The sequence below is a fragment of the Xenopus laevis genome, chromosome 9_10L, assembly GCF_017654675.1.
Source record: "Xenopus laevis strain J_2021 chromosome 9_10L, Xenopus_laevis_v10.1, whole genome shotgun sequence".
In the NCBI taxonomy this organism is placed as follows: domain Eukaryota; kingdom Metazoa; phylum Chordata; class Amphibia; order Anura; family Pipidae; genus Xenopus; species Xenopus laevis.
This window is the reverse complement of record NC_054387.1, coordinates 101,463,554-101,479,226: the sequence shown is the minus strand read 5'-3', so window position 1 is coordinate 101,479,226 and position 15,673 is coordinate 101,463,554. Positions and strand designations below refer to the sequence as shown.

The window sequence follows — 15,673 nt, the reverse complement described above, 5'->3', positions numbered from 1 at the left end:
TTACCAGATGTAAAAGAAATAGCGATGCTTGAGTTGGCTTCATTTTCATGTGTTCCATATACCATAAATAACATTTTATAGTGCTTAGTTTGTTTGCTTTTGACAATAGATATGCTTTTAAAGAAACTACAAAAGCTTTGTAATATTTATGCAATAAAATGTTTGAGATGTTTGTCTACCCTAGGTAAGGAAAATTGAAAGAAAAAAAACTGTTTATTTTTTTAAACCAAGCGATCAAACTTGTACTTGTTATGAATCACAATTTCCAGTACTCAATAATTGCCATTGGCTATTGGGGATCCTGGGAGTTTAGAACAGCTGAGGGTCTCAAACTTAACTTGACAAAATTTCCAATATTTTTTGCTAGAAATGTGCTGGTTCTGTTGGATAAAATTTCCTGGCTTTGACTGTGAAGAGCAGAGTGAATACAGACTATTTCAGAAAAATACAGTGGTTACATTTATATATGAAGCTGTAGGACAAGGAAATCAAGAGATCACTGGCTACTGGCCAGAGAGTTAAATCCATGGAGTAAGCAGGGCTGTGTACACAATGATATAGTTACGTAGTAAATTTAGGTTAAAAAAAGAAAATAGCAAGATCAACCCTAAATTATCTGCAACACTTATACACATTCATATACAGACCAATAGATACATTCACACATACATCAATAGAACTAACTGTAGATGTTGAGATTACTGTAGCCCTGGATATTATTTTTGTTGAAGAAGTCATCCAAGCCACTCTTAGAGACATTAATACCATCTGCCATTACAACTTCACCCAACCTCACTGCCCACAATGTAAAGAACCTATTGTTCAAATGAAAGTTTTGTTCCTCAAGTCTAAATGGATGGCCTCACTTTCTTTGTAGGTGAAAAACATCCCCTGCTATCTGTCTATAAATATTTTAATGTAGTTGTAAATTGTAGTCCGTTAAATGCCTTTTGCCCAAAGAAAACAACCCTAACAAGTTTTTCTCATAGTTTTATGTACTTTTTGCCAGTTTAGTTGCACGTCTGTTCGTGGCCCAAGACAGCACTGCATACTAAATTGAGGCCTTACCTGAGATGTTTTCATGCCTTACATTAATTAATGAATTAAAAGCAGTACTGTAGTTGTCTAGTGTAGAGCAAAGAAGTATAACCTTCGGTACAGGAAACAAAACGTGGTGTGATACAAGTTTAGGGAATGGGAGTGAATACTAGGGCACCAGATATCTGGTCACAATCTTTCATCATCCAAACTCTTCAAGATTGTACCACCTCCTACTACTAAGCTAGCATCCACAGCAATAACAAGTGCAGTATATATTTTTTCATTGGTAATTATATTTTAATTAATGCTGACTTTGCTCAAAAGCCTTTTTAGTGAGGTAAGAGTGTGTGGCTAGTTCAGAATCAGAGGCTAGTTCCAAAATACTAGCCTCTGGTTCTGAACCCTGAGATTCACCTTGGAAAATGGCTTTTAATTACCACCAGTAAACTGTATGTCTTTGTATGACACTACCATGTCATAATTAGTGTGATGACTTCCATGTCTTGTACCATTCCATGTGTAATTTTTTCACAGTGTGGTTCAGATTACATTTTTTCTAAAGTATGTTTCAGTCATAAGGCTTCAGTTGGTTTTAGATACTCTGAAAATTAGCATATATGTATGCTACTGGTTGAACTTAAAGGGATACTGTCATGGGAAAAAAAATTTTTTCAAAATGAATCAGTTAATAGTGCTGCTCCAGCAGAATTCTGCACTGAAATCCATTTCTCAAAAGAGCAAACAGATTTTTTTATATTCAATTTTGAAATCTGACATGGGGCTAGACATTTTGTCAATTTCCCAGCTGCCCCATGTCATGTGACTTGTGCTCTGATAAACTTCAATCACTCTTTACTGCTGTACTGCAAGTTGGAGTGATATCACCCCCTCCCTTTTCCCCCCCAGCAGCCAAACAAAAGAACAATGGGAAGGTAACCAGATAACAGCTCCCTAACACAAGATAACAGCTGCCTGGTAGATCTAAGAACAACACTCAATCGTAAAAACCCATGTCCCACTGAGACTCCTTCAGTTACATTGAGAAGGAGAAACAGCAGCCTGCCAAAAAGCATTACTCTCCTGAAGTGCAGGCACAAGTCACATGACATGGGGCAGCTGGGAAATTGACAAAATGTCTAGCCCCGTGTCAGATTTCAAAATTGAATATAAAAAAATCTGTTTGCTCTTTTGAGAAATGGATTTCAGTGCAGAATTCTGCTGGAGCAGCACTATTAACTGATTCATTTTGAAAAATTTTTTTTTTCCCATGACAGTATCCCTTTAATGGGTTGGATTGTGTGGATGATTATCATCTGGGAATGCTTAAAGGGGTTGTTCACCTTTGAGATAACTTTTAGTATTATGTAGAGAGTGGTTTTCTGAGACAATTTGCAATTTGTATTCATTTTTTTTAGTTATTTAGCTTTTTATTCATCGGCTCTTCAATTTGCATCTTAACCAGTCTGGTAACTCGGGTCCAAGTTACCCTAGCAACCTTGCATTCATTTGAATAAGGGACTGGAATATGAATAGGAGAGGCCAGTAATAAAATAGTAACAATAACAATACATTTGTAGCCTTACAGGGCATTTATTTTTTAGAAGGGAGTCAGCTACACCCATTTGAAAGTGGCAAAGAGTCCGAAGAAAAAGTCAAAGAACTATAAAACATAAATAATGAAAACCAATTGAAAAGTGGCTTAGAATTGGCCGTTCTATAACACAATAAAAGTTACCTTAAAAGTGAACCATCCCTTTCATGCATGTGCCTTTGATTTTATGTGTTACCTTCACAAAGAGGTGCCATTAAGTCATTAATGCATGTTGGAGTAGGAGTCTTCAGTCTATTTTTTGTTGTCAGCTGATCTTTCTATACTCTTGCACGGTAACATATCTCTACGGTGACTGTGAATGTACTTGAATTAACATTTATGAATGGAAAAAATAAACCACAGAAACATGCAATATTTCAATCAGGGCACTATCTATGTTAGTGGTAGTGCAGTAGCCCCACCCTCAGCAACCAACATGGCTATCTCATCCTCAAGGCATACGAGTGAGACAGTAACCTGTTCTTAAACTATACATTGAAAACAATTTACCATAATTTTACTTCAGTCTCAAAAAACTGGTATTTGTATAATTGTTTCTAATAACTGATTAATATAATTATGGCTTTATACTAGATGTTTATGAACTCTACTTGTGTTAAAACATGGAAATCCTGGCATATGCATGAATGTTTCTTTGGTATTTTAAAATGATTTTACAGATTATAAATGTATGAGCAGATACTATTCTGCTAACATTAGTCTTGAAGAAGAAATGGATTCACATTTAATGATGTTAATTAAAAAAAGTCTGTAGAGAGAAGTCTTGAGAGGTATTGCAATAAGAGATTGAAATAAAGGTCCTTATCTCTAAGCAGTGTGCACTCTACATCCAATGTGAATTTGGCAGTAATCTGTGCCTGTTGGTTCAGCTTTATTTTTCCCCAGAGAAGCATTCTCTGGTTGTAATGAAATGACTTTTCTTCAGTGACCTAGTTCTTCTGTCTCTTGGATTAAGTAAATTGCCACATTAAGTAAATGTGGCAACTGCGAAACTGTTAAATTTAGGATATTTCTACGAAAACATCTGTAAGCTTATACAAGGTCACCTTTATGCCCTTTAAACTGTTATAAACAAGAAATACTTTGCACTTTTTTGAGCAAATGTAATTTTCAAAAGGATTTGGTAGCTCAGATTATGCTGGTACAGTATATGAAGAGCAAGAGCATAGCAAAAGTTCAGTGCTTCTTGCTGTTAGTATTGCTATCAACTTTGCTGATGTACTCTGGGGCAGAAACTTTATGGAGCACAACGGGCCACAATGGAGCAGAAGTTATTGTATTTTGAGAGTGGCTGAGCTTAGTGGCAACCATTCATTTTAAGGGGATGTCTTTCCACAGTGGTAGGAATTTGCAAATAAAAAAGGACTTTGCCATTTCACAAAAACATTTACTTTATTATAAATGATTATATACACATTATATACTGTATATTTACTCGATCCTCCTATTTTAATTGCACCCTCTAGAGGAGGGGGGGCACCTAGCTTCTCCTCCACTACGGATATGCAGACATTGTCAGTGGGTAAAGACTAATCAGGTAGAGATGGTGCATTCAGACAATCTGATTAGTGCTATGCATATGAATGTGGACAGCTTAATTTTAGAACTTATTACCTCCTTGTCCTTACACCCCACTGCTGGTCTCTACAACTGTGCTGATCCCTTGATTTTAATTTAAAATAGATTATATTTTTAAATTACTTTAATGGGAAATGTATTTCTTTTGCAACATTCTACCACTCTGGTATGGATGTAAAAAGGTGGATATACCCTTTAAGCTCCCCAAAGTCTTGCTTTATCTTAAACCTAGTATACAGAAGTCTTGGCTCTCTTAGGCTAAAGTCTAAAACATATACAGGCGCCCAACACCCTTGTTCTTGATAAATGTGCAACAGTGGCAGATATTTACAGGGGTATATTGATTGTTGTTATCTTTCCAGTGGCTGATATACTCTTCTTGCTTCCTCCATATGCCAGCAATATGATACAGGCTTACAAGAGATACTTCATCAGTATTTGATTGTATTGTCTGTATATAGGATAAGTTATTCTCTTGAGTTTAGCCATGAGACACCACCTGTGGACAGCCTCACTTTCTAAGAATAAAAGTACTAAGAAAACCTGAACTGAACCTGCACACAATTTACCAATGTGAAAGTGATGGCATTCACACCCACATTAGCTAACAATAACATGCTATTTTGAGGACAACTACTATTGTGATGGGACTCTGTTAAAGACGCTCCATTGTGGGCACACCTATAACTGGTTAAGAAGCAAGTCATCAATCGTACTAAATTATTTCAGCTAGGCTTCCCCAGGGAGACCAAAGGCCTAGATAATTTTCATATTTGGCTGTAAATGTAAATTGTATGAATCTTGCTAGCAACTTACAATTCCCTTAAATGATCCCACAGATTTAATTAGGTAGATAAAATAGGCATACACACAAATTTTGCAGGGAAAAACAAGGGAAAAGCCCTACCACAAAGTTGATCTGAGGAAGCCGTTTGGGTGAGTGGTGAAAAATTTTCAAGAATACTCAGGAAGTCCAATTGGTTTAGACTTAATTATACTAGACACTGTATATCATGACCTGTAATGAAAACCTTCAAATTCCAAAAACATTTCTTACTTTAACCAAATCTCCATTAGATATAGTACTTGGAATTTCTCACTGGTGAGATCAAGTGAGAAACATTGAGTGGTTCTTGATTTTTGCTAAATCTGCCCTGAAGTGTTTTTGAATTTATTTGTATTTTTATGACTTTTTTATTTGTATTACTAGGGAAGCACTGAAGCAAATATATCAGAATTTATTTGCATTTTTATTTCAACGTTTCAGCTCCGTCTTCAGGAAGAGCTTGTGACACTTTATGTCAAGGATGCACTAAATCCCTAGTTTTTGGATTTGACAGGCAACACAGAAATGGAAGGAAGACCTTTTGACACAAGTACTTTTAATGAATGGGATTTTTCACGTAACTGACTACAGGAAATTTTGCACCACCACAACTACACTAGCAGTCATAAATGACCCCTTTTTTGCGTTGTCAGATTATCTTTCATTTGTACACTTACGGTTGTACTAGGCGTTTGCACTTTAGAATCATACCTTAGTATATTCCAGGTTTACTATTCTTTGCCTGACATCTGAAGTACCTATCTCGTTTTTAACATTTTAGGGTATATGAGGAATACAAAAGAGAGAACCACTGATTTCGTTTTTTAAGTTTTTCTTTAAATCAAATGTTTTGGAGGTTTTTTTTACACCAGGCTGAAAAGAACAACGAATAGCATCAGCTGTTGAGCTAACATCATAGTGAGCCATATGCTTGCCAATTGTAATTACTCTAGGTCAATTGAATTCTGATATATTTGCTTCAGTGCTTCCCTAGTCATTTTCTGTGTCACTCATCCCTATTCAGCCGTATATTTCTTTCTCCTGCAATGGGTCAACGTGAAACTGTCTACCTAAAGAATCAAATCCTCCCCCATTGTGAAAAAGTGCTTTAACATTATTTTGCTATGGTTTACTAGGGTTGCCAATGTTGAGTTGAGTCTTTAGGAGATTTCCAGATCTTTGTTATGTCAGTACATATATACTTTGATTCTTTGATATAAATACAAACATGCATTTGAACGCTGCATAATAAATCTGTTTTTCACAAATAGGATTCACTATTTTTTATTATTGATTTTGAGCCATACATGCTTTCTTAGCGTGATTCCTCAACCTAACATATTTGCTTCCAATTGAAATCAACTCAACCATGCTGTTTGTCAGTAGTACATTGCAAATTACTAGGGTCAACATTTTACAGCTGATGCTATCTGCCGAGGGCTCACAACATGAAGGTGTTGCCTGCAGCCAGTACACATGTTAGTTTAGGAGCTCAGAAATATATTTAAAAAAAAAAACAACTGTAAAAAAATAAAAAAAGAGTTGTGATGCTGATAAATATTATGGATTTCCCATAATATTGACTGTTCCCCTTTAAATTTCATCTTTTCCCCATTCGCATATTCTCAGAGTACTTGTATGTGCATCAGGAGTTTGCTGTGGGACAGATTTATCAACTTCAAATTTAAGTTTTTACCTCTGTTCGAGTATTTTGCACCAAAACTCAATTAAATTTAGAATTTCTCAAACTCTAATGTTCTAGATTTATTAAGGGGCAGATTAATTAAAGGTCACATTGTATTTAACCCCAAAAAAATGCATTTTCAGTCAAAACTCGAATTTTAGGGTTAAAAATAAAAAACATTTTTTCTGGATTAAAAAAAACTTTTTCGAGATTTATTATACCAAGAAGCTGGAAATAGCTTGAATCTGAAAATTCTCCAGCTAAAACCTGTCGAAGCCATGTAGAAGTCAATAGCAGAGGTCCCTTGAACCATTTGAAGATGTTAATAGCCTTCAAGATGTTTGAGTTTTTCATTGGGGTTCACTTGAAAACTCGATCAATTCAAGCAATTTAACTTTTTACCCCACGGAAAACTAGATGAATTCTAGTTTTCGGACCTTGAATGCAGTGATTTGAGTTTTTTCCATTCGAGTTTTTCTTAAGTTGGAAAAAATTTGAGTTGTGAGTTTATTCAAGGTATAAAAAAACCTCACAAAGCTCTAAAATCTTTGATTATAAAAAAGTGTAAAAAACTTTTTTTAAGTTTGAGGGTTTTTTTTAACATTTGTAGACGCATTGAAATTGATGAGTAGAATGTGATTGCACTGCTTCTACTTTTTTTTGTTCTTAGTTTTACGATTCAAATCTTTAAAACTCACATTCTATTTTTTTCAAATTAAAAAACTTTGGGCTGTCTTAGAAAGCTCCCTTTAAGAATAATTACTTTGGTTACTTGCTGCCTGTATTGCACTGAGATAAGACACAGTTTGCATGTAATTTAGGATAGCCTACCCTGGGGTTTAGTTTTTGTCTCCAATATTTACATATAGTCACAAAAATTGGAGCGCTCACCTCTCAGACAAACACCATTGAAGTGCCAGGTGCTGAACTAGAAGACCCAATCCTGTCCTTGGGTCACATCAATCCATAGACAAAAATTAGCAGCACACTGTTAAGTTGCAAAAGTGCTCAAGTGCATAATTTATTTAGCCCATAGCATACAAAGGCAACGTATCAAACCAACCAGGCCCTTTATCAAGCCGCTTGATAAAAGCTGCTATCCTATAAAACAGAGCTTCTAGAGCTTTTTACTCAGGTATAGTAAAACATTCTACAGAATAAATATAGCATTCTAGCTTGCACTATTGCAGCTAATCTATTGGCAATAAAATGCCTCCATAGCTTTCCTTCTCGTTTAAAAGCCAAATACAATGTTTGCAGATGCTGTGGTAGCAATGTGATAAGCATTAAATTCATGTCACATACTGTAGCTTTGCAATATTGATATTTGTTTTTGAGCAATTTCTTATTAAAGGGGCTGTTGTTCTGTTTATTTGTGTAATCACCCAGTAAATAAAACGGAGTGAAACAGACTTGTTCTGCTCTACTTATATGATGTGTGGTCAACAGTCTTGATATTTATATATCTATGTATTTGATTTATGTGTAGAAAAATTTGTTATAGTTGAAAATATTTGCCAGGACCATAGAGTTGTCATCATTTTCGGTCTACGTTTCATGAGAAAACATGCCTTTAATAGAAGGTTTCAATTTTTAATGGCTTGATTTGGAAAATTTATGATCTTGCCTAGATGATTTAAAATCAGTGATGAAGCAATACACTCATAAATCTGCTTGCAAATTGTATCAGAAATTTTGTAAAAAAAAGCAAAAATGCAAAATACAGTATTTGTAGTTTAGTTTGAATTAGAGGGACGGGCGTTCGTTTTTTGGATGCCGGCGTCCATTTTTTTGGATGCCAGCGCACATTCGCATATTTTTGACGTCGGCGAATTTTCACCCTCGTTTTGCAAGTTTACACAAATCGCACAAATTCGCTGTGAATTCGCGCCTGGCGAATAAATTTGCCCAACACTATTAGTGTCTCTAGCAGCTAAATACTTTTTATACCATATGAAAGTGGGTTATCAGTTTCCTGAGGATAAATAATTCATTCACATTTAGAATGTTTTGTCTATGTACTAAAGAGCTAGTAGAAGATAAAATATTGGAGAGTGAATTTTTATTGGAGAGTCGTTTTTGGGAAATGTTAACTTTTTTTTCACCAAACCTATGCAGTTAGTGTAAAGATCTAGTAATCCATGTTATATTCTTTATTCTTTATATATATATATTTGAAAATAAAGTTTTTATGGGATTAGTTTACTGTTCAAAAAGTGTAATACATAAAAAAAATTTATGTTGACTAAGGGGCAAATTTATCAAAGGTGAATTTTCGAATGAAAAAAATTCAAGCTATTTTTTGTGTAATTCTAGGGAATAGTGCAAATTCAATTCGAATTTGAAAAAAATTCTAATATCGAAATTTATCATGTACTGTCTCTTTAAAAATTAGACTTCGATCATTCGCCATCTAAAACCTGCTGAATTGCTGGTTTAGCCTATGAGGGACCTCCTCCTAGAACCTATTTGGAGTTCAGTTTTGTGAAAGCCAATACTTTTAGCTAAGATTTTCCGTTTTTTAGTTTGGAGAAAGACATTTTTTCATTTCTGAATTCAGAATGCATACTGTTCAAAAAAATATATGGATTTCAGCTGTGCAGTTATTAAACTTACTGTTTGGGGTTTTTTCACAACACATACACATGTGCACTGTATTTTGTTTGCAAGAAGAAGTGTCAATCATAAAATTTGTATAGTATACATTTTTGGTCTCTATATGGTTTTGTAATGCTTGGCATATTGGCCAACAATCTATTCAGAATACTTCTGCCGTACTTATCTATGATGTTGCATTTTTGTATAGAGTCATATATGTAATCCAGTTAAAAAACAATATACTGTATAATATTTCTAAGTAAACTAAACAAAAAACAAGGCGTTGAAAAATTGGCAAATTAAGTGGAAAGCTAGGCTAATGCTACATTTTTTAAACTAATTTTACGTAATTTTACGTAATATATTAACAGAATGCTGTGGTTGCTTCTGAAAATATTTTCTGCTGATGGCAGTTCTGGTAAATTACAAAGTAAATACAAGAAGCATAATTTTCCTTTGTGCCAAACAGTCCTTTCAGTCTAGAATTTATTATTTACTTGGCGCCTCCTTTAGATGGCTTTTATTTATCATCTAACAAGCAATGCTCTTTATCATATAGTAGCTTATAAAACAACAGATTTGTATCTTAAAACCAGTATTCGGGTGGATGCATTGCTCTTGGCTATCTTTCATCATGTACTATCTGTCTGTGGCACAGTGTATTCTGAATAAAATGATGCATTGTGTGCATGACTAAATACTGTCTGCACTGACTCTAATAATACAAAGAGAAACTCATCAGGTCAAACAGGGATTTTGGAGAAAAGCTGTATGGTGGATAAAAAAAATCTGGTGATTGCCATCTATATTATTCATTGAAAGAGGAGAGAGAATAGGCTCAACCAGGACATCAAAGGAAGCTTGAGCTCAACTCTGAGCTATACCTGCTGGATAATGCAGTGCAGCTGACTTCAATTTACAAGTTTGGAACATAAGCTGCATTGGTAGGTATTAATACCTGCTGGGAGTTCCCTATGTGTTGCACCTAGTGAACAATAGGCAGACAATATTTTTGGCAACATATGTAACAGCACAACGTAGTGCTATGAAAAAATCTACATGGATGCCAGTTTTGCACCTGCATTGGTAAGTCATGTGCTACTAAATCATTCAGAAGGCCGCTAGTATGTAACCTCGGATAAACTCTGTCACTTTATATTATCAGTGTTCTCAAAGTCAATTTATGTTTGTTCATTAGAATGTGCACAATCTCAAAATACATTATGAGATTGTCTTTCTATGCAATTAAGTTTTTCTCATTTTTAGTTTCCTTTTTCAGTGTTCCGTTGGATTATCTTTCAAACACCTCTTAATCAGATGTATTTTATCACTTTAGAAACATTGTGTAATTTAGAAGGAAAATGTGCATTTATTTTCAGTGTAACTACAAACACTTAAACGATGGAACATTTTCATTGAATAAAATAGACCTGATGGAGTGTGAAAGCATTTAATTTCCTTGCAGGATGCATATTCACTGCCAGCACTTCAAATGGCAGTCTACTGCATAATTCTTATTTTTCTTATATATTTTCGTATTTCCTAATGTCTATGATGGAAATAGGGTTTTGCTCGCACATAAACATATTCTGCCTTACTGTTGTTAAACTATTTGGCCAATCATTACAACTGAATGTATTGACCATTTGATTTTACAGACTACTAGTAGAGCTGTAGCTTAACTGTCTATTTTAGCTCTGAGATGACAAATTGTCCAGACATCTTTATGCCTGTATTTGTCTCACATTCTGGTTGCCAAAATGAAGACCCAAAAATGCAAACGGTTCAGTACAAATTTCTTGGAAGTATACAGTACAGGCCAAGCAAATGGCAGCAAAGACCAGTTCTCATTGTGCACACCTCTTTGGTCTCAACCTAGTATCAAGGGTGGATGTACTGGGTGCCTGGAGCAGAAGTCCCTAGTAGTACGTTTTGAGTCCTAAGGAAAACTAGGACCTTGGAGAAGTGAACACGGTAAAGGTATTAGTAGACTGCTCTGTTAGCTTACTCATAGTACTTGTGAGATAGACAGACCAGCTAAGAAAGAGCAGCATTAAACTTCACTGATGAGAAATGGTGTGGCATTAATATCCCTACACCAACCAAGTGTAGGAACACAAAAATGTAGTTTTGTCCAGACGATCTCCACCTGTGTAGCTCACTTTCCTACTCAGGCCACACCAGCCAGGCCAAACTTGTACTCATGCAACAATTGTAGGATAGGAAGGAGCATTACAATCCGCAGACTTGGCTGCAAAATTCCTTTATTGTCACAACATGTTTCGGATCATCATGGATCCTTTTTCAAGTGAAAAAGGATCCATGATGATCTGAAACATGTTGTGACAATAAAGGAATTTTGCAGCCAAGTCTGCGGATTGTAATGCTCCTTCCTATCCTACAATTGTTGCACAAGTGTAGGAACAATAGTTGGAAAGGGACTATCTTTCAATTCTGAAGGGCTTCCACTAGAAGGAACGCATTTCACTTAGGTGTTCCTGAAGCTGAGTTTGTTCCCTCACAATTTTTGTCTCCTGTAGGTAAATACAAAATACTCTCTTTCCTCACTTATTGGTGTTTTCAAGGAAGTAATTTTATGTCACTGTCTGTTAAATAAATCACCTTTCTGTTTAAGAACCGGTTTTGCATTATTTCATTGCTATGTATGCTGAGAACAGCTGGATAAAAAACTCTTGATTCAACACCTATTAATGGTCCAACTGAGAGAGGACGTTACAATGCATTATTGCTTAGCCTTAGAGCATCTGTGGTATTTTGAGGGAAATCTTTGGAACCCACACCACAAGGCATTTTGCTTCATAATTTAAAGGTAAACTTCTACGGTACAATGCAAAATATTGTACTTCCAACCTAAGAATCCCCCTATGAGGAAAGTGTCCCAAAACCTGCTTCTTTTTGGAATGGCCTTATTTGGCACTGTCACAACATTTTGTTTCAGTGTATAGAAGACAACTAACATACACTGTTGTCTGAACATAATAAATTGCAAATCAGTTGCACAGTTTATTTTCCAGCTCATTTTATAGTGCAAACCTGTACTCTACCCCATGAACTAAATAAGAATCTTATATGTATTTTATAGGAGTCACAGTAAAGTTCATCTTTAAAACTTTACGCAGTAAGATATAATTATGTTTGTATAGCAGAAAGTTTTTCATGGTTGAAACATATCCATTCCTGCCAGGTGTTGTGCAATACAATCCTACAGAGACAGTAATGCTTCCAGCCTTATGGTCTGTTTTCTTATTAAATAAAGTTCCTGCGAGCAAGTTGCAGGGCAGCCGGTTTTATTTTTTTTTTAATAAAAATATATTCTTAGGAAATAAAACAGTAAAAGAAAAATCAACTGATCATTTCACTCGGTGTATTTCGTACAGCACACCTGGGAATTTTTCTTCGAGTGAATAGTGTTTGCAACTCCCAGCCCATGGTTATTTATCTGGAAATAGATATATCCTGCTTGTTTATAGGCTAAATATAGTTACAGTGATTTAGTTTGACTTTACAGTACAGAAAACATCTGTAGTATTGGAGCTGAGTGAAGACTCATATTGGGATATTTGCACCTTAAGCCATACATCTGTTTTTACTGATGCCCAGGTCCTGGTGCACTGCAGGGAATATGCACTGCAACAATTATTACTCATACCAGAAATTTATTTTCTGTGCACTATACATGCCACTTTCCCTGCCTCTTCTAAAAGCTATATATCACATAATAACACTATAGGGCTCATTTACAACCGTGAGTTTGTGCATCTGAAAGTTGGGGGGCATCCTAGGGCCCACTTTTCACCCCCTCCGTACAGGTCATGCAAGATTGCAGTTTGAAATTGACTTTCATTGTGGTTGTGCTGCAGTTGTTGAACAGAAAAAAAAAATCGAATTTATTAAAGGTACATGCATTGTTCACATTTAAATTAACTTTTAGTATGATGTAGAGAGTGATATTCTGAGGCGATTTGTAACTTGTTTTAATTTTTCTTAGTTTTTGTGGCTTTTAAGTTATTTCGCTTTTTATTCAGCAGCTCTCCAGTTTGCAATTTCAGCAATCCGTTTGCTAGGGTCCCAATTACCCTAGCAACCATGCATCGATTTGAATAAGAGACCAGGATATGAATAGGAGAGGCCTGAATAGAAAGATGAGTAATAAAAAAATAGCAACAACTATACAGATGTAGCCTTACAGAGCGTTTGTTTTTAAATGGGGTCAGTGACCCTTATTTGAAAGCTGGAAATAGTCAGAAGAAGAAAACAAATGTTTACAAAACAGTACAAAATAAATATTGAAGACCAATTGAAAAGTTTTTTTTGTGCCTGCCATTTTTTAACATACTTAGAGTTCAGGTGAACTACTCCTTTAACATCTTTTTAGCCTATTGAATAGCAATGAAATTCAGGCTTATTTTTAACTTTAATTCTTGTTTAGCGACTTTCCAAGTTTTATGACCTGACTTATATTCTCAAATGCTGAGGCAAATCTGTTCTGACAGGCTTTATGCAGAAAACTGTGTCTCTATGCTCAACTAACTGCTCAGAATGAAAATGTGTAAAACCCACTCGTTATATTTTGGGAATGTTATATACGCCCTTTAATAATACCTTTCAACACTAATCCAGTTGTTGAAGTTAAAATTAAGACACATACCCATCAAGTTCAACCTTTTGCTTATACATTTTCTATTTAGCTTCTCTAGCTGATCCAGAGGCAGGCAGGCATCTAAAGAATGTTTTGAGGAATGCTATAACGAACTGTTGGTAGATTTATCATAGTCGACTTGTTTATAAAAAAGATAACTTGACTACCCTTACAGAAAAAGGGACCTTGGCCATGAACTGAGCAATAGGATAGGGCACATATATGGCCAGAAAAAAGGGGGGTTCACCTCGCACACCCTGGCCTTCAGGAACTCTGCCGGGTGCTCAAATACCTGGGGGGATCGGCACCCCCCTAGAGCAATGATCAAAGGAAAAAAGGCAATGGCACACCAGGCACGATCAAGCAGGGAAAACCCTTGCAGAAGTTTATTTGCACACGATGCAACGTTTCGGGGTGGTCCCCTTTGTCAAGCATGATCGTGCCTGGTGTGCCATTGCCTTTTTTCCTTTGCACATATATGGCCAGATCATTCATGATCTACCAATTCAAACCATGAACTGAAAAAGAAGATTCTGTGACAGCTTAAAAAGTGAAAAATAATTTCTCTGTTGATCCAGCACAAAACTATTATACATCATTTTTGATTATACATCATTCAACTCAGTCCTTGTCCAGTGGAAGTTATAATCTAAGGTCCTTATTGCATTCACACACAGTATGGCCAATTTAATCAGGAGCCAGTTATTTTTTTTTTACCTGTCTGTACAGTCATATGAAAAAGTTTAGGAACCCCTCTTAATTCTTTGGAGTTTTCAAATTAGCAACTTCCTTTTAATATATAACATACGTTATGGAAACAATAGTATTTCAGCAGTGACATAAAGTTTATTGGATTAACAGAAAATATGCAATATGCATCATAACAAAATTAGGGCAGCCCAACAGAAATATTACACGAATACGTAGTTTAACCTCTTTTTACAAATGTAACAGCCTTTAGACGCCTCCTATAGCCTTTGGATTCTGGATGGTGGTATTTTTGACCATTCGTCCATACAAAATCTCTCCAGTTCAGTTAAATTTGATGGCTGCCGAGCATGGACAGCCTGCTTCAAATCATCCGATAGATTTTCGATGATATTCAAGTCGGGGGACTGTGACGGCCATTCCAGAATATTGTACGTCTCCCTCTGCATAAATGCCTTTGTAGAAGTGTGTTTAGGGTCATTGTCTTGTTGGAATATCCAACCCCTGCGTAACTTCAACTTTGTGACTGATGCTTGAACATTATCCTGAAGAATTTGTTGATATTGGGTTGAATTCATCCGACCCTCTACTTTAACAAGGACCCCAGTCCCTGAACTAGATACACAGCCCCACAGCATGATGGAACCTCCACCAAATTTGACAGTAGGTAGCAGGTCTTTTTCTTGGAATAAGGTGTTCTTCTGCTGCCATGCAACGTGCTTTATGTTATGACCAAATAACTCAATTTTTGCCTCATCGTTCCAAAGCACTTTGTTCCAGAATGTCTGCGGCATGTCTTAATGAGCTTTTGCATACAACAAGCGACTCTGTTTGTGGCATAAGTGCAGAAAGAGCTTCTTTCTCATCACCCTGCCATACAGATGTTCATTGTGCAAATTGTGCTGAATTGTAGAACGATGCACAGATACACCATCTGCAGCAAGATGTTCTTTCAAGTCTTTGGAT

At 35.8% G+C, this 15,673-nt stretch overlaps 1 protein-coding gene across 5 annotated transcripts in view; it reads left to right on the top strand.

The window, feature by feature from the left end:
- Positions 1-15,673, top strand: part of snx29.L (sorting nexin 29 L homeolog) — a 290,583-nt gene that overhangs the window by 122,813 nt on the left and 152,097 nt on the right. The window contains exon 16 of one of the 5 annotated variants that reach the window (XM_041575893.1): positions 5,499-6,306. The exons of the other annotated variants lie outside the window; for them this stretch is intronic. Within the exon in view, the coding sequence (XP_041431827.1) occupies positions 5,499-5,555 (57 nt within the window). The 3' untranslated portion in view covers positions 5,556-6,306. Of the gene's footprint in view, positions 1-5,498; positions 6,307-15,673 lie in introns of those variants that run through there. 5 annotated transcript variants of the gene reach the window in all.